The 20,314-nt window shown below is 40.9% G+C and overlaps 1 protein-coding gene across 13 annotated transcripts in view; it reads left to right on the forward strand.

The window, feature by feature from the left end:
* Nucleotides 1-20,314, forward strand: part of KCNMA1 (potassium calcium-activated channel subfamily M alpha 1) — a 504,709-nt gene that overhangs the window by 377,712 nt on the left and 106,683 nt on the right. For all 13 annotated transcript variants that reach the window (XM_087933804.1, XM_087933806.1, XM_087933813.1 and 10 more), the window contains one exon: nt 3,077-3,153. In XM_087933804.1, the coding sequence (XP_087789930.1) occupies nt 3,077-3,153 (77 nt within the window). The remainder of the gene's footprint in view (nt 1-3,076; nt 3,154-20,314) is intronic.

Raw genomic sequence — 20,314 nt, forward strand, 5'->3', positions numbered from 1 at the left:
GATCTTGACCTTGTCTTCATGTGTGTTGGCTATTCCTGCCAGTTTAGTGACATCTACAAATTGATTCTGTCTAGATTTGACCAAAGGCTAGTCAACCCCATGTTATGTTTTCAACCTAGTCTTCTGAATGCCTCCAAAACTTCCCTTGACTTTGTACACACCTCCATCGTATACAGTGTAGAGGTTCAGCATGCAGCCTCCGTTGTTTTAGCAAGCAAAGCTTATTGCCCTTAACACAGGTAGTCCTCCACTTACGACCACAATTGGATTTATGTTGCTACGTGAGAAATTTGTGAAATGAGCTTTGCCCCCTTTTACGACCTTTCTCTGCCACAGTTGTTAAGTGAATCACTGCAGTTGTTCAATTAGTAACATGGTTGTTAAGTAAATCTGGCTTCCTCCTCATTGACTTGTCAGAAAATAGCAAAATATGTTCACATGTCTCTGGAACACTGCAACCGTCATAGGTATAAACCAAGTTGTCAAGCATCCAAATTTAAATCACATGACCACGAGGATGCTGCAGTGGTCAGAAGTGTGAAAAATGGTCATAAGTCACTTTTTTCAATGTAACTTCAATGGTCATTAAATGAACTATTGTAACTATCTGTAATTCAGATGAGAAAGCCTATCAGAGCAGCTCGAAATTAACATTGTGAATTCTATTCCTTTTCTATCGTGTACTGTAAAGTACCTACTTTTGATGGAAAGGTTGAATTCAATCAATCAATCAGGTTATTTTACAAAGGTACTTTAACTCTGTCTTAAATTTTATTTGTTCGTTATCCGTACTGGCGTTGGGCTGCAATAAATTGAATTTTTTGATTGTTAACTTCCTTAAAAGAAGAGAGAGAGAGAAAAAAAAATCCATTTTCCATTTATAATGTTTTGTACTTCTAAAGCGTTCCCCCTTTTTAGCATACAACTTAGTAAACCTTTTAAGATTTCTGGGTGCTTTATATTCCTTGGGAGACTGATCATTTGATTGCTGATCATTTTAGCATCGTTGTATGTGAGATTAACACACCATCTCATATATTTATACATTTAATTCTGATTTTTTTTTTAAAAAAAACATCAAATAGTTTCTAAGCAATCAGAAATGCATGCCTATTTCAAATTCTTATAGATTTACATTTAGTCTTAGAATGTAAAGGACATTATTTTCAATTCCTTTCTTGATTTCTATCCCAATTCTTGTCATAATACACTTTTTCAGTACAGTCTGGATTGCCTGCCTTCCCCTCCCCCAAATACAGCCAATTAAAACTTTATCAGTGGATGCAGGGAGGAAGATTTTCAACACCGCTCCAGAAGAAAGTTGTTCAGCTTAAGTTCAGTATAATTACACCATTACACAACGAGTTGATAAATCAAAATGGACTCAATTAAACGTTTCTGATTGGCAATAGCAGGAGTCCCCCCTTTTTTTTTTCAATCCTTTCCCTACGTTTCACTAAACCTTACTTTTGAAAAGTTGTTCTCGAGTTGTTCACTTCCCACCGCCTATTTTAAAAAATATTTTGTGAAAGAAGGGAGGAATAGAGAATAATAATAATAATAATAATAATAACAACAACAACAACAACAACAACAACAACACTATGAAATTCTCTTAGCTGCGTTGAGCAGAAATTCTCCCCAGTCCAGTTCTAAGCCAACATCAGTGGAAATGTTTAAGGAATGGGATAGGGTCTCCTGTTTGAGGAGGGGGTTGGACTAGAGAACCTCCCAGGTCCCTTCCAATTCTGCTATCCTGTATTCAGCTGCAGAGGCAATGCAACTTCAGCAATAAATGCAGGGGTGGGCTGCTGGGGTTTCGGGAGAGCCTCTAGCTAAGGTTCTGCATAGTTTGGAGAACCCCCAAATCCCACTTCTGGCTGGATCCACCACCCTGCCCCACCCCTCCCAGTGTGGCCTGTTTTGGATGCAGGTGAGTGACATACAGAGACTTGGGGAGGGTGAAAAATGGGCCTCCCAGAAGTTCGGGAAGGCTAGAAACAGGCCCGTTTCCAGGTTCCAGAGAGCCTCAGGAGCCCGGGGAGGCCGTTTTCGCCCTCCTGGAGGCTCGAGAAAAGCCTCTGGAGCCCAGGGAAGGCAAAAACACACACACCCTGTGTTCCATATTAGTAGGCTTGAAACCCTGCGTTCCTATTGGTCTAGAAAAGCTGGATCGTTATTGGATGGCTTGAACGTTCCTGATTGGCCCATACAGGGTTTGCCGTGATTGGCTGAAACCAAGCGCGGCAAACTCAAGAGTTGTCATTGGCTGCCAAGCCGTGGCCAGCTCTCTAAGAAGAGCTGCCACGCGCTAGGGTTCCCCAGTCTCAGAATCTATCTATTGAATAAAGAGCTGTTGTTCACTACTCAAGCCTCGTCTATTCATGGGACCCACAGACCATACTTAACACCCTGACAGTGGTGCAGGAGGCCAACTAGGCCACGCCCACCATGGCCACGCCCACCCAGCAACCGGGCAGAGGACCCATTGCTAAAAAATTTTCAAGCCCACCCATGAATAAATGTTATTGTTCTGCATTTCTTCCACATCTGTATTTGAAGCCCTTCAGAACGTTAAGCCCTGTGAAACTAAGTGGAACAAATAGACTTCTGTATCTGTCTGGCCTTATTTATTTTTTTAAAAAAGCATAAAAAATTAAAAAATAGAGGCCTTTGAAAACGTAGTTGCTCCGCCAAGGATGTGTTTCCCTCCCTCACCCTCTTGTATGTCTGGATTTTTAAAAAAGGTCCAAATGGACGCATCTTTCCAAGGTGAAAGCCCAACCATCGGATCCGGGGTGTCACAGTTATGAACCATGCGCCACCATTAGGTTCAAGTTCAATTTCTTAAAAGAAGCATGAACTCGAATCGCCCAAGCTGGGGTTTGAAACGAATTGTCCCGTAGCAAACATTTCCTTGGTTAAACATCTAAACCTTTCCAAAGATTAAAGGAAATTAAGGCGGGCATGTTTTATTCATCCGGCGCTTTCCGCGGGGAGAAAAACGTAGAGATGATTTCATTTGTATGAATTAAGAGAAGTGTCATTTTTAACCACTCTTTTCCCTCCCCTCCAGGGCCTACTTTTATTGCAAGGCATGTCACGATGACATCACAGATCCCAAAAGGATTAAAAAATGTGGCTGCAAACGACGTAAGTAATTTTATCCACAACATACCTTTCCTTTTCTTATTTCCTCCTAGGGTTTTTTAAAAAAAATATCATCACTAACCCAGTTTCTAGGATTTGTACACGGATGGAAAGCGGGAACAAAAAGCTGATTTGTACCACATTAGCAATAAATATAGTCCTCGACTTATAGCCATCCATTTAGTGACCAAAGCTACTGAGAAAAGGGACCAAATTTTTCACACTTACAACCATTGCCATGTCCCCATGGGGCAAGCCAGATTCATTTTAATGCCTGCCTCGCTTCACAGCTTGCAGTGATGGACGTAATAATTCTGGCGAGAGAAGTCATAAAATGGGGCACGGCTCACTTAAAAACGTCCTCGCTTGGGCTCAATGGTGGCCATAGGTCAAGGACTATCTGTACATGTAGGAAAGTATAGTGCTGTTAACCATCCTTGCCTCGTTTTCGAAAGCTAATTTTTTTTTAGGAAATGTCATTTCAAAAAAGTCATTTTAATGTGTGTTGTCTTTGGAACACTTACACCGTTCAATCCTTAGAACTTCACGGAGGTTTGGGGTTTCTTTTGTTCTTTTAACTGGGACTAGCGATTTTCCAATATTGTTGGAATAAGCTACATCAGGTTTGTTTTTAAAGTCAGCCTTATCCCTACCTCTTTATCAACTATCACTGCTCAGTAGAGGTGGTATTCAGCCGTTTCGGACCGGTTCTCACGTACCGATAGTGGAATGAAAACTGATGAGAAAGAGAGATGTAGTCAAATAAATGGAAAGGGATTAAGAGAGGACAAGTATATCATCTTGGTGCCCTTCTTTTCAATTCCCTCTATCGGAGATCTCATTTGTAGCCAAGGGCTGGAAGTACGCCGATGTAGTTCTACTACATTTCGAAATTGGTTGTTTGGAACCAGAATTCCAGAGAAATGGGAATTCTGCTCCCACAAATTAGGTCTGTTCTACAAAGCTTTACTGCTAGAAGTGACTTTGACCAGGAAGGCTGCTATCATGATTTGGCAAAGTAACCCGGCCAAATATTAAATAAGTTCGTTATACATCCAAGGGTGGCTTCAGCACAAACCAAAACAAAGCGAAAGTGTTAGCAATTCTGTTTTCGGGAGCCTCATCTGCTTAATTAAACATTTTCCAATCTCATTGATTCCATTGACTGAGAACAGAACAATAATTGAGCTGTTATCTGTAATCTGTAATTTAAACTGCCGTATATGTTAAACGCTCAAGATTCCCAATCTGTAATTCTAGTTAGTTCTATAGATATTAATCAAGACTCTAACTTTGGCACCACTAAACACCCACGTTATTAGTTTTAAAAGAAACTTGCTTAACCACCCAAACTATATAAATCTGGGCATAATCTAAACATGGATAGCTAATCCTTTTGTTAGCAGTTTGCAAATTTTGAAGAGACTTGGATCTCTCGAGGACATCCTGGCACCCTTTGAGGAGGTGCAAAAGAAGGTGAGCAGGTTTCATTGTCTCCAGCTCAAATGCTCATGGATCTCTCCTGTACATTTTGGAGGAACATGCGGTGGGAAATTAGAGTGAGTTATTTTTTCATTGTGAGGCCAGGGTCCTGAAATCTCCCTTAACCAAAGTTGGTAGGATCCAGTCCACAGACCATACAAGCTACCATTAAGCTACTTGGGTCAAGATCATGGAAAAGAGAGCTAGCAGTACTTTGAGGGGGTCTAAGATAACTCTCCATGGCCAACTCTCCATGGCCAACTCTCCATGGCCAACTGGCCACTGAACAAGAGTTACACTAATATCAAAGAAGTGGTGGAATAAGTAAAGAAAGGATGCTAAAGGAGAGACCAAGTGAAAGCTGAATGACAAAAATTAAAATAATTTTTTTAATTACATTAAACAATTAAATTGCAGTGTTGAATTGTTCGGTGGTGAGTTGTCCTGCAGTGAATTGGCCATGGCGGGTTGACTGTAGCAAGTTGTCTCATTCCGCTTTGAGGCTGTATGGCTCGATTCAGAAAAATAACCCATCGGTTCCCTTTCATTGGGATTGATGGAGCTCATTTCAGAGACTTTCAGGAGTACCAAGAAGTGTCACGCAGTCACGAAAACTGTTTGAAGTATGCTTGGTTTAAGCCAACCTATTTCTTGCATAAAGCAAAGGCTTAATTTTAGAAAAGAATGACCCTTTGTGTTATACTCCTTTCCCCCACCTTCCCCCACACTCAGTTTTGCGAACAAGCATCACCAGAAACCCTAGAAGGCCCACTAGAAAATGAAGGCAGGAAAGCAATGTTTTGTAAACAGGTGAATGAAATGCGAAAGAATATTTTCTTTGCAGGAAAAAAAAATCTATGTAATTATTTTGGCATTAATTACATGTAGCTCCTTGGACTAGTAGAAAGCCATGTTCTTTAATAATGCATCTGAGGTTTCACGTACCTTCAGATGTTTCTGAATATTAGCTTCAGTATTGTCAGGGTCTCAGAGTAAGTCTGACCTACATAGCTATTTGTCCAAACCTGTTAAGCCAAATATTAATAATTCAGCACAGAGCTCTGAAGCTTCACAAAACCAGGGATAATTAGAAAAACTGAGTTTTCCTTACCAATCGTATCTCCGGTCTCTCCTTCCCCTGCTCCACGTTGTTGGAAATGAATTTCTTGTGCAAAATCCATCTTGTAGAAGGATTGTGCTACGTGCTGTGTCTGGATTTGGCCCTATTTTAATTTCTAATTTTCTTCATTCTAATTTAAACTGGAATTAACAGGGAAAAAAAGATTGAGCTATGGGTACACCTTGCAATTAACCAAATGTACTATTGTTAACATTTGGTCAGTTCGGTTATTGAATTAATCCACTGGAAATTGTTTGATTTCAGCATAACTCAGCTCAATAATGTCCTTTTTTTTTTAAGTAAAGCAACAAGTCCCATGTTAGAAGGGGTATTTCTGACAGGAAGGCAATCCTTCTAAGGGGATACCTGCCCCCTCCAAATAAGTATGCATGGTCTAAAAATAAAAACAAAATCTATGAAAATCTGTAAAGAATGTTTTTAACGAAACCATCGTTGTATTTGTGCGCTGATCCACATGGATTGAGTACGTCAAGATCCATCATTGATCAGTCCAAGTTTATGTTACTGAATTGCAGCTCTAAAATTTCAGACACGGCCATCGCAGATGAAAGTTCAACTGGGAAAGCTGTACTTACTCATTCCTTTCCTCCTATTATTAAATCATTTTGTTTCCAGATGGGATCCTTCCTCCTGAAAAGGGTTGCCTCTAACGAGATACAGTTCAATGTGTACACTGATATTTATGATGAAGATTGCTTGAGCAGATGATAATTGACAATGTTGTGATTTATTTTTTCTCTTGCTGCCTTGGAACACACGGCCCATACTATATTTTAACTACACACTGATAGTGATCTATTGTGAGTAAAAACGGGTTCTTTGTAGCCCAGAGTGCAGTCCGATCTGTCTTTTTTTTCCCAATGGGGAGTATTCATTTGTTCAATATTCTTCTTCTTTTTTTTAATGTTGCATGAAGCAGTGGCGTCTCATCCACTCCCCCCCCCCCAATATGTTTTTATGCCCAATGTAAGCTAGGCCAACGTTGAACAAAATAATAATAATAATCCAGCAATATTTCTCCATTTTCTTTTCGTTTTGTTCCTCTCTCTTCACCTGTTTGTCCCCTTCTGATCAACTGTATTTTCAATAACTGAAAATCAGAACGTTACAGCGTCTAAGGCAGGTGTCAGGATTCCAGCAATCGCTCTAATTAAATCATGATTCTCGAGCCAAGCTTCAAAAAACTTCAAAGGATTCATTAGAGGCGACATACTGGCACAGCCCTGTATGAAGCCAACTCTGGCCTACATAATTTATAGACACCTGTGACCCTGTTTCCTCCTCCCCGGGTGTGTCATAAATCTGATTCTCCAATTGAGTCCCTGTGTGGCTGTGTGTCATCAATCACGTTCTCCAATTCAATATATTTGTGGGCAAAAACTCTGGTATTTTAGTTACAATCTTTTGAAGATAAGAGTTGGAATGTACTTTCACTTTCAAACTGCTGCACTGCTCTTCCAGATTACCTCTCCCCCCACTCTTTTTTTATGGCAACTACTAAAATAGGCATAGGAATGTTTTATGAGTTGACATTCGGCTCCTCTCACTTCTTGAAGGTAATAATTGAGTGCAGATATAGAATTTAGGGTTGCGAACACCCCCCTAACCTTGGTTGGATTTTCTGCATGGAATCTTGTTATAAGGAGATCAGCCTGGACATTCCTGCTCTTTACCCAAGATGTCTCTGATAATGGGTAGCCCTTCCACTTATTTACAGTCCCCTGTAACCCTATTCCCCCCCCTGGGTGTCTCATAAACCAGATTCTCCAATTGACCACGTTCACGGGCTGGGTGTCATCATTCGCATTCTCCAATTAAATATATTCACAGGCCAAATCTCTGGCATTATAGTTACAATCTTTTAAAGATAAGAGTTGCAATGTATTTCCGCTTTCAAATGACTGAATTGCTTTCCTTCCTCTCCCCGCTCCCTTTTTTTAATGGCAACTACTAAAACAGGCATAGGAATGTTTTATGAGTTGACAGCAGAATTGATTCACAAGAAATCATCCTATCTGTTTGTTTGCTTATTTACCAGCTGCTTGAAGCCAACTTAGTGGTTGGATGAGGGACTAAAATGGTAGAAATGGAGGCAGAAGTACAGTATAAACCCGTCATTTTCTCCATCTGGGAAACCCCTGGGATTATTATTCTAAGCAATGCCAGGAAATTTGTTTTGAAGAACACAGAGGGACCTCAACTTATGACCAACAACTTGAACCCCGAATTTCCCATTGCTGAGCGAAACAGATGTTGTTAAGTGAGGTTTTGCCCTATTTTACAACCTTTCTTGCCGCCGTTGTTAAATGAATCCCTGTAGCTGACAAGTTAATAACCCGGTTGTTAAGCGAATCTGGCTTCCCCATTGACTTTAAAGCCTCACAGATTGACTGGTTCTAGAACATAAACAAAAGGAAGCAAATTATTTGGAGATTCTTGAGTCTTTGCCACAGTCAATAATTACTGAATGATTATTTGCTGCGCAACTGATAAATGGGTGCGTATGCTGTGACATTGCTCTCTTTTTCTTTCTTTTTTGATTGCACACCATGTGCTGGTTTTTTTTTTTCCACGTTTTGCACACTTGCTTCACTTTGCAATGAGTTAGAAAAATGTTGATAAGAATTTATTGTTGATGCAAGGGGGAAAAATATAGAAATATCAATACAATACTTTATTTTGGCCAAGTGTGATTAGACACACAAGGAAGTTGTCTTCGGTGCAGATGCTCTCAAGTGTACATACAAAGCAACATAATACAAGACCTCTAATTACAGCAGTAAGATTCATTATATTTAGTATAATACGTTGTAAGACCACACCTAGAGTAACTGCATCCAGTTTTGGTCACCAGACTATAAAAAAGATGTTGAGACTCTAGAAAGAGTGCAGAGAAGAGCAACCAGGATGATTAGGGGACTGGAGGCTAAAACATATGAAGAACAGTTACAGGAACTGGGCATGGCAGTCTAGTGAAGAGAAGGACCAGGGCAGACAGGATAGCGGTCTTCCTATATTTGAGGAGCTGCCACAGAGAGGAGGAAGGGGGTCAAGCTATTTCCCAAAGCCCCTGAAGGCCAGACAAGGAACAATGGATGGAAACTGAACAAGGAGAGATTCAACCTGGAAATAAGGAGAAACTTTCTGACAATGGAAGAAGCTTGCCCTCGGAAGTTGTGGAAGTGTCATCACTGGAGACTTTCAAGAAGAGATTGGACTGTCATTTGTCAGAAATGGTGTAGGGTCTCCTGCTTGGGCAGGGGGCTGGATTAGATGACTTATAAGGTCCCTTCCAATTCTGATCATCTGTTATCTGTTGTAGTAGATGAAGAATCTACTTGCGGCTGAGGAATTCATGTAAAGTACAAAACGATCAGGGTCAAAAGCAGACTTGTGTTTTTGGAGTTTAATTTAAACCAAGCAAACAAGAAGCAACATGAAAAATATCGAGGAAGGAAGCAACCTAGAACTAAGGAGAAATTTCCAGACAGTTAGAACCATTAATGAAGGGAAATACCACAGCTGATTCATATGGCAGAGCTGTTTTATTCACAGGGACTGCAGTAGAAGGTAAGTATTAGAAGTTTTTCAAAAGCGGAGCGTGCGCACGCAATCCCTGAACTGGTTGTCAAACCAGTGGAATCCCACCCCTGGTACAAACTTCATAGCCCATTCAGCCTTGGGCTGCCAAGTCGACTGATGTCATGAGATCAAACAAAGAACTTTACGTGTGGTCAGGATAGCTGCGGTTTCATCCAGGAGTTCTCCAATTCTTGAGACAGCACTGAAATTCATTCTGTGTGGCTTGGTCTCTTCAGGAGGGACTGGTTGTTGAAAATGTCCTACTTGAGCCTTCCAGCCAGCTCCTCTTCCAGGAAGAGATTCCACGTTTGCATCCTTGGTTTAGAATAGCTGGTAGAGATACATGCTTATTTGAGGGTGGAGGTGCGTTCTCCAAGCTTGTGGGTTGGTTTCTGAACATTTTGTTATCAGGCTGGGTAACATTTTCAGCAGAATTTAGGGGATGTCCATGTTCTTCTGCTTGTAAGGGCTTGGGCATTGCGTGGTCAGTAGGCTTGGTGATGGAGAGGTCATGTGAGGTGAGGGTCACATCAGGTGAGGGTCTTGTGATGGGTCAGGTGGGGGAGGTCACATGAGCCCTACCTGACCCATCACAAGACCCTCATTTGGCATGACCCACACCTGACCCATAGTTGTTCCTGTAATGCTGCCGTTCCCTTATATGGCTGAAATGGGCATCAAACTAAAATAGCATTTTATCCATTTCAGGTCCACCACCATCATCTCCTCCCCCTCCTTCTCTTTCTCCTCCTCCTCCTCTTCTTCTTTTTCTCTCCTCCTCCTCCTCTTTTCTCTTTCTCCTTCCTCCTCCTCCTCTTCCTCCATTTGACAGATGTGGTCTGCCTTTAGCCAGCTGCTATTTGATGATAAACCACTAGAGGACCTCAGCGCTCTATTTTTGCTCCCATTGATGGCTAAAGCAGGATTTAGACTTTAAGAGAAAGTGCTAACAAAATAAAACAAAAACCAGTAATCAGAATCAAAGGAGGTTGCTTTGTTTCTGCTTGCTTTTATTCATCAGATATACAGAGCAGCGTGGTTTGGTGCCCAGAATGTTTCAGAATAGATGGCATTTATTGAACATTAAGGTGCCAAGATGCAAACATTAATGAAAACATACAGAGTGGATTCCTTTCTTGCTGCTGATTGCCATATTTAATTAACGTTTATGACAGGTTAATGGGAAACATTACGTGTGTCTGGCTGCACAATCTTTAATGTCCCATCATGTCTTTGATCTGCTCGCTGCCCTTCCTTCTCGGCTTTTTATCTTGACCTACGTGTGGGCCACGTTGTAAAATATTTGTTTTCCCTTCAGTGTGTGTGAATGCAAAACCGCCCAGTATTCAGAATGAAGAACGATACGCGTCTTTCTGTACAAAGTGATATTTTCTGATCTGCAGCTGCCTCTCTGCTGACGGACGAAACTGCAGGCAGTTCTTTCAAGGGCTTGATTGTCAAAAGTTCAAGTTGTTTCCCCCATGGACCCAAAGAGAATGCGAAAATGATGTGTGGCCTCCAGAATCGCTGATATTAATAATTAAAAACAGTTCCTGAAACACCTTAGTTTTAAACGGGGCCTTGCATCAATTCCCGATGTGGAACCGTAGAACACAAGTTGTTGTTGAAGAAAATGGTTCTTCCGTGTTCTTCTCCCTGGTCTTCTTTGATTATTGCCTTTTGATAAGACGTAATTTAGATACAAATGAAAACAGGGATGGGTTTGCCAAGTCAACAGCACAATAGTATCTAGCTTGGGGTTTTGCTACAGTGCTTGATTCATAGGAAGGTCTGAAAATCAAGTTTATATTGTGGTTAGAAGAACTTTAATTTTTCTTTAGCCAGTCAGGGCTTCTTAGACCAATTTTATTGGTTGTTTCTTAACAAAAAAGCCAGTAAGTAAGTAAGTAAGAAGCTTCTGTAAAAGAACTGAAGAACCTTCTCGGATGAGAAGCAAAATGTCTTTAAAAAAAAAACCCCCAGAAAGTCCAGTTGCCTCTTGGAGGAAAAAAAGGCACCTTTTGGGACAAAGGAAAGAAAGTTTGCTTCCTTTTTGAAAGCCCAGAAATTTTAAATAGAAAAAAAAATGTGAAAGGTTTGTTTAAACGTTGTAGGAGACTTAAAAAGAGGAAGCCAACCAAAATAGCAAACTGATTGCTGAATCGTTTTGTAGTAGTATATAACCTCTCCAAACAAAAAACAAAAAACCTGTGGCAGAATTCTGTCCTTTTTCTTCCAAAAGCCCAACCGAGGAGAAAGATCAATGGCGAGGCTAATCTTGTGTGTTGACAAACGTTAACAGCTGCAAGAGAACTCAAAGAGAATGCTAAGAGCCCCAGAAAATTACAAGCAAATTTTGAGAAAAAGAGAGGACATCTCCTTTGATGCCTGTTTTCCCACAACCAGGATGTTCTCCCTTGGCTTGACAAATATACTGTAAGCAACAAGTCATCAAGGCCTTAGAGCAGAGCCTGACCCACTGAGGAAGATTTATCTTCTCCTGTCTCGCTTCAAAAGGAAAAAGCAGGAAACACCAGGAAATGTTTCAAATTAAAACATGGAGTTGTGATTGTTTCTGTCTAAAGGTTAGAAGACAATTTTATTTAACCTTTTACCTTTTTTTTTTTTTGAGTCTCATTTGCTCTTCCAGATCATATCCCAAAGGTGAACCAACAAATCCCTGGTTGTTGAAAATTTTGAAGCACACTCCTGCCTCTAAGTTTAAACACCAGCATGCCTTGTTCTCTCTGTAGTTTCTGTCTGTGGTTTCATTGCTGTCTTGTGTCATCCGTTGTGGTTTTGTTGTTTCCAGTGGGTGGGAAGTCTTGTTTCCAGTGGGTTTCAAATGGCCTTGGATATGTGTGTATGTATGGGTGAGTCTGTACCCTTTTGGTTCTTGTGGCTGTTTTAATCTTTCAATGTATATACATGTATATTTCCCTTGTAACAAAACACGATCCTATTTTTAATTGCCGCTTTCTGCCACTCTACCTGGGAACTTTATGGAGAGAAAAGGAGCGTCGTGCTGCAATCTTGTGCAATTTTGATTTTAATTAATATGCACAGTGTAATAGCTGTTCGATGCCTTACTATTAGCTGTAGGGGGCAAATTATGTTCCTAGGCTTTTGCAGTTGATTGTAGTTTAGAGAGCGTTTTAGGCAAACCCAGTGTAATTCATGCTGGGTGTAGCACAAAAATTGTTTATCCATGTAACTTCTCTCTGCAGAGGTGTAGATGAGTTTATCTTTCATCAGAACGAAGTAATATAATTTGACGATTGTTATATGCAATATCATAGTTGGTGGCTGTGACAGACATTGTCCTGACTGCATAATTCTTTTCGATGCAAATGTACTCGTGTGTGTTCCATCTCTATTATTTTGCCAATCAATAAGCAACAGTCGCAAAAGCCGTGTGTTTAGTTCTGGTTGCCTATGCCAACCAGCCACTACAGTTCAGCAAAGCCTCATTATGATAGGAATTGCAGGGTCTGAAGTGACCCAGAAGTGTCAAACTCTACGGTTGGAGGGAACGAAGGTTCGGGCACTCCAAATTGATTCATTCAAAAAAAAAAAAAAAAACCAAGCAATCGATTTGACAAATCACATTGATGGGTTGAGTTGAACACCACCGAATCCATTTGGATGCATCCTATACACGCCAACTTGCATGTAAATACTACTAATCCAGTAAACAGATCTGCTTTTCATATTAATTCAAATATTCGACACGAATTTAACAGAATGGAATAGCAAGAGTTGGAAGGGACCTTGGAGGTCTTCTAGTCCAACTCCCTGCCTAGGCAGGAAAACCTACATCACTTCAGACAAATGGTTATCCAACATCTTTTTTTTTTTTTTTAACTTCCAGTGTTGGAGCATTCACAACTTCTGAAGACAAGTTGCTCCACTGGTTAATTGTTCTCACTGTCAAGAAATTTCTCCTTAGTTCTAAGTTGCTTCTCTCTGGTTAGTTTCCATCCATTGCTTCTTGTCCTACTTCAGGTGCTTTGGAGAATAGATTGACTTTCTCTTCTTTGTGGCAGCCCCTGAGATATCGGAAGGTTGCCATCATGTCATTCCTAGTTTCTTCTTTTGACTAAACAAAACAAACCCAATTCTAGCAACTGTTCTTTATATGTTTTAGCCTCCAGTCCCCCTAATTTGTTGGGGTCACACACTTCTGCTATATGCAGGCTCGGTTAGCTTCTGTTGTGTGGAGTTGATCCACCTTATTCAATATTAATTCTCAAGATAGCTGGCTTATAGATGATAGAATCCCCACACTCTGTTTTTTTCACTTCCTGGGCCCCAGGGAAGCCTTCTGGGATCAAAAATGCCCCCCTCCAGGCTCGCCTAAGGCCCAGAAGGCCCCCAAAATGGGGGGAGGGGTCTGCAAAAAAGCCACACCCACCCAGTCCCATGGCCCTTCCCACCTAGCCACGCCCACAGAACTGGTAATAAAATAATAATAATCCCACCACTGCTCTGTTGGTCCCTCAGAGAGAAAGCATAACATGGGACTGTTGGTTGTTTTTATTTTTATTTGTAGTTTTGGAGGAAACTGAAGAGACAGTTTAAGAAAAAGGGGGCGGGGCGGAGTTTGAGATGTAATTTCCCACACACCTCTGAACATCTGCTTTTGAAAAGCATGTTAGCCACACACTGCAGTCAAACATAAAAGCCGGAATAATAGTTTGGCAGGGATTTTGGTCTACTTTCTTCTTGCCACATACACCTTCCGTCCATCATCAAGTCGTCAGGCGAAACCAGATTGAATTCTGCGCCGTGTGAAATCACTCAGCTCCGATAGTTAATAAGAAAACAACACAGGCTTCAATGCCAGCCTCGATCTTTGTAAACTGATGTTAGCCAGCTAATAATAATACTGCTTGTGTCCCAGGTTGTAATCTCCGCATCTCCAGATTTGCACCCACCCACTACCCCTCGTATGAAATCCGGCTGGCTGGGATTCACTTGAAACGGGTGTTTCCCTTCCAGTGAGAAGACCCATCTTGACAAGGGCTGCTTAGCTCAGAGAGCAAGGGGGTGGCATTGCCCCCCCCCCCTTTTTTTTTCCTTTATTAAAGGTGAGCATATGTGAAAATGCAGAGAGCCGGGCAATTAGAAATGGCAGCAGCAAGGTATCAAAGAGAGGTCAGATCAGTGGATAAGATTACCTTTCTTACATTCTTCACTTGTTCTGACAATCACTCTGAATTAGTGTCAGCAGAACCTTCATCGGTTATGCCCTTCGTCTTTCAAGCTTAGGTCTTGTCTGATTCCCGAGACACTCATTAAAGACTATTATATTATTACAGGGCTGGCACTGGTCACTGACACTCCTCTTGGACGATCAACTCCGTCTGCTTTTAAGACAGCTTAATGTGTTTTTTCCTTGTTCTTTTTGTTCTCCCTGGCTTTTTTGCTCTTTCGCTTTAACATTAAAGAGAATTGCGGAACCATCTCGTGAATAATAATATTTGGAAACCGGAGCAAGCAAGAACATAACCCGGCTCTGGAAAAAACGGGATTGCTTCCATGCTAATTTGGTTCTAATCCTGCAAGAATGTTCACACGCATGCCATGCCAATGAAGAAGACTACCGGTGTTTTCCCCACTTGGCCAAGGGCTGTGCAGAAAGATCTTGCTGCTGGATATGAGGGGTGGGAAAGCAAACTGTTACACCTAGGCAGGAAAAACCAAAAGTACAAATGCAGATTGGGTGAAATTTGACTCGAAAACAGTAACTGTGAGAGGGACCTTGGAGTCCTAGTGGACGATGACTTAAACATGAGCCAGCAGTGTGTGGCAGCAGCCAAAAAAGCTAATGCAATCCTAAATTGCATTAACAGAGGGATACAATCAAGATAAAGGGAGGTACTTATACCACTCTATAAAGCCTTAGTAAGACCATACCTGAAACACTGCATCCAGTTTCGGTCACCACATTTGAAAAAAAAAGATGTTGAGACTTTGGAAAAAGTGCAGAGAAGAGCAACTAAGTAACTAAGTATAGAAAGTCCAGAAATATTTCACAAGAAGAGTTCTCCCCTCCTCTACTCGTTGCAGAATACCTTATGCCACCAGACTTGAAATTCTAGACCTAGAAAACCTTGAACTACGCCGCCTTTGGTCCGATCTAAGTATAGTACATAAAATCATACATTGCAATGTCCTACCTGTCAATGAATACTTCAGCTTCAACCATAACAATACAAGAGCAAACAATACATACAAACTCAAGGTTAATTGCAACAAACTTGATTGCAGGAAATACGACTTCAGCAACAGAGTGGTCAATGTCTGGAATACTCTACCTGACTCTGTGGTTTCTTCCCCAAACCCCAAAAACTTTAACCTTAGACTGTCTACTATTGACCTCACCCCTTTCCTAAGAGGTCTGTAGGGGGTGTGCATAAGCGCACCAGTGTGCCTACCACCCCTGTCCTATTGTTTCTTTTATTTTTCTTATATGTATCCATGTATTCATTACTATGTTTATACTTAAACCTATTATTTGGAAGCGATTGACAAAGCAAATTAAAAAATAAAAAATAAAACAACTAAGGTGATCAAAGGCCAGGAGAATCAAACATATGAAGAACGGATGCAGGATTTGGGTTTGGCTAGTCTAAAGAAAAGAAGGACCGGGAGGGTCATGATAGCAGTATTCCAGTATTTGAGAGGCTGCCACAAAGAAGAAGGGATCAATGTATTCTCCAATGCACCAGAACGCCAGACAAGAAACAATGGATTGAAACTGATCAAAGAGAGAAGCAACCTGGAATTCAGGAATCCTTACAATGAGAGCAATTAACCAGTGGAACAATTTACCTCCAGAAGTTGTGGATGCTCTATCAGTGGAGTTGTTTTTAAGACCTCCAAGGTGCCTTCCAGATCTATTCTAATCCAAAGTAGGATGGGTTGCACGTTTGTATGAATTTACCGCAGTGAAAGTCCTTTCCTATTGTGCTGCTGAAAACCTGTGGCTTGTACGTTCTATAGGACAGAAAATCCCAATGATATGATCATGTCGCACTGGCTGATATGCAACTCCATTTCAATGTGGTTGTCCTTTTTCCCCCCTCTCCCTCAGCACCAAGAAGTTCAAGTTATTTTAGGAAGTTTTAGGTAGACATGAAGGAGGAGGACTCAGAATAATAATAGAATAACAGACTTGGAAGGGATCTTGGAGGTCTTCTAGTCCAACCCCCTGCTCAGGCAGGAAACCCTATATCATTTCAGACAACTGGCTTGTCCAACCTCTTTTTAAAAGCCTCCAGTGATGGAGCACCCACAACTTCCGAAGGAAAGAGTTTCCACTGTTTAGTTCTCACTGTCAGGAAGTTTCTCCTTATGTCTAGGTTTGTTCTATTCTTGATTAGTTTCCACCCATCATTTCCTGTCCTGCCCTCAGGGCCTTTGGATAATAGATTGATCCCTTCTTCCTTGTGCCAGCCCCTCAAATATTGGAAGACTGCTATCTTCTCCTCTAATCCTTAGTTCGAGTCCAGTTTTGTTTTGACTTCACATTATTTCTATTTTAATTCTGCATTACTTCTTTATCTTATGTAAGCCTGGACAACGACTAAAAATGAAATTATTGGAATTTATGCTACTTATGTTCCAAAGATACCATCACTATGACAAAGGCCAAATTCTATCTCCTGCAAACTTTTGCTCATTAATGTCATCAGGCGTGGAACGAGACTTCTTGAAGGAAGCAAGACTTCCAACATCTCCCTTTGAGAGGCTGGAATGAAGGAAAGAGTTCATAGCTTTGTCAGCACATGTGTAAGAAAGAGTCTTCATAGTTGACAAGAGTTGTGGGGAAATGTTACAGGGAGTTGAGATGTTGTTTTATCCGTGGGCACACAAGAGCTGGTAATCCGACAGTTCTGTTTTCCTAATGCAGATTTTATGAAACAGTCCAACCAGATACTGTTGGAGAACATTAGTGTTGCTTTAGCCTGTCATTTTCTTAATGAGGCTAATTTGAAAAGACAATCAAATCAAGGGCAGAGTGACATAATAAAAAATTGCATTAATTCAGTCCCACAGAGATGGGAAACCGTGTGATACAGGCATCACAAATTATCACCCTTGTATCACACAGAGCTTTTACAATCTCATTCTTGCAACGCTATACTACAAAGATAACAACTCTGGGGGAAAGCTGTAGCCATTTTTATGTGGCAAGACAGAGAGTTTTTGGGTTTTGCAAGAACAGGAGCAGGAAATATGCATATCCAAGTTTGCCTTCTTCCAAAATATAAAGATTATTTCTTTTCCAATAATGGAAAGAATTCTCCCATTTGTCTCAGGCCTTACTGTTTGCTTGAAAATAATAAAAAAAAAGTTTTAGCAAAGTATATGGATCAAATCATACTTTCAGGGTTTTGTACGTCTTTTCCAAGATTTTGAAAAGCTCCATAACTGGGGATGTGTAAATACGTGCCTTGTGTTTTTGATCAGCTTTTCAATTTTCCGGCCTTAAATCAGATAGTCAGATGTCTGTATCAATCTGCATTTTAACAAAACACAGCGGCAACAGAAATTTGTACGCCATTTGTATACATTTCTGCTAACCTGAACATCTTTTCTCTATTTGGAAATCATGTCATTTCCCCCCCAGTATAAAAAAAACCTTGTGCCAATGAGTTGCAAATTGAACTAGAGTAAAATGAAAAATGCAGGAAATTTGTGTAGATTTGCATTCCGGATTTCATATAAATTCCCGTGTGTAATTTAGATGCCTTTGCGTTAAAATGTCAAGCGAACCAGCCTCTACAACTCCACAGTTTTCTGGTGCTTGGACTGTCCCATATCCTGAGACACATAATTGATTATATTTGGATTGGCTTATACTTACAGTCTTTCCCCCACACCCCCATGGTTGTTAAGTGAAACATGTAATTATTAAGCTAATCTGGTTTCCACCATTGATTTTCCTTGTTGGAAACCGGTTGAGAAGATTCCAAATGTCAACCAGATGACTCCAGGTTGCTACAACTTTTATGCTGTATAACCAACTGCATGCTGGTTACCAAGTCTCTGAATTTTGATCCCATGATCTTGGGAAAGCTGTGACCAGCATAAGCGTAAAGACGGGTCATAAGTCAATTTTTTTTTTAACCCCAAACGCTTGTTAAACCAATGATTGTAAATTGAGGCCAATCTCAGTTGCAAATTGCTCAAATAGATTCCAATTCCCACCGATACTTTTTCAGGAGACAACTGGATTTTCTGGTTTTTCTTTTGAAGACATTTCGCTTCTCATGCAAGAAGTTTCTTCAGCTCTGACTGGATGGTGGGGAATGGAAGGATTTATACTCCTTGCAGACAGCTGGTCATTTGCATCCTTTTCAGAGAGTCCTTGAGGCCACCTGGAGGTTTATCTGTGTCCTCATGGTTGCTCTTGAAAAAGCATTTTTGGGACAACCATGACCTGGATGACTAGAAATCTCCAAAGACAATAGGTTCCAGTGTTGGTAACAGAATAACAGAGTTGGAAGAGACCTTGAAGGTAATCTAGTCCAACCCCTTGCTCAAGCAGGTGACCCTACATCATTCTGGAGAAATGACTGTCCAATCTCTTCTTAAAAGCCAGAATAAAAGAATGACAGAATAGTGATGGAGGCAGGTTGCTCCGCTGACTATCATGAAATTTCTCCTTAGTTCTAGGATGAACCTCTCTTTGATAAATTTCCATCCATTACTTCTTGTCCTGCCTTCAGGTGCTTTGGAGAATAGGTTGACTCCCTCTTCTTTGTGGCAGCCCCTGAGATATTGGAAGACTGCTGCCATGTTCCCCCCTTAATCCTTCTTTTCATTAAACTAGTTGTATCCAAATCTTACAACAGTTCTTCATATGTTTTAGCCTCCAGTCCCATAATCATCTCGGTTGTTCTTCTCTGCATTCTTTCTAGAGTCTTAACATCTTTTTTTATACCATGGCGACCAAAACCGGGTTGCAATATCCCAAGTGTGGCCTTACCAAGGTATGAGAAAGTGGTATTAAAGTAAGATTAAAATTGGTTTGTGGTACCCAAAGAAAGCACTGACATTAGACGTTCCTAAGTTGAGCAGGAAATTTCCTAAAGATTTTGTCAGGAGGCCGGAGCACGGAAAAGGCACAGAGCAGCCTTCCTGAACCAACTCCCCGAGGCTTCTACTATAGGTAGTGTTTCTTTCCAGGGTCACGGGAAAGCGAATAGTGAATGGATTGCTTTGATGGGCATTGGCTGGAGGAGAAGAACTTGTCCTCAGCCCACAGAGTCCCTTATGCAAGGTGACATGAAAATTATGCTTGCATTTTTATTTCCCAGTTGTCGCGAAACTCACCCTGACAGTTCCTTACCACCAGGCAGCAGATTTTCCTTGTTACCTCCTCAGTGTAGGAGAGATACTAGTCCGTGAGTTCTCCATCTCTCTATCTTTGGAGGGATTTCAGTTGACAGATGCCAGGGCCAGCTCACTTTCCTCTTGAATGTTTCTGTCATACCCTGCCTTGAGCCCCAATTCTGACCTTTACCGAGAATACCGATGAAGAAGCAAAATCTGCATTTGCAACAAGCTTAGAGCAAAAGTCATGCCGGCTCTTTCTATTCTTTTCCACCTGCATTAGGAACCCTGGATCAGACCTTCGCATAGAGGGCTGGACAGCTTTTAGCTTTAACCGGTCCAGAGAGACATCACTTATTAATAAAGACTTATTAAATTTTTATCCATTTTTACCACACAATAGAAGGGCTCCCTGTGAATCTCTATGGCGTTCATTATCATTGAAAATGTTAATTGAGTCCAAGTTAGATTTAATTTAGTTGTAAATGTGCCCTTGGGAAGAAGCTTTTAGAAACAGCACAAGATTGAAAGATCACATCAAAATGTTCTGGGAAAATCCTCGCCCCAAACGCTGTTTTCTTCTCCCAATCGAAGACCGAATATTAATCCCAG

Source organism: Pseudonaja textilis, chromosome 4 (genome assembly GCF_049901715.1).
Source record: "Pseudonaja textilis isolate UNSWEBS1 chromosome 4, rPseTex1.2, whole genome shotgun sequence".
Lineage (NCBI taxonomy): Eukaryota > Metazoa > Chordata > Lepidosauria > Squamata > Elapidae > Pseudonaja > Pseudonaja textilis.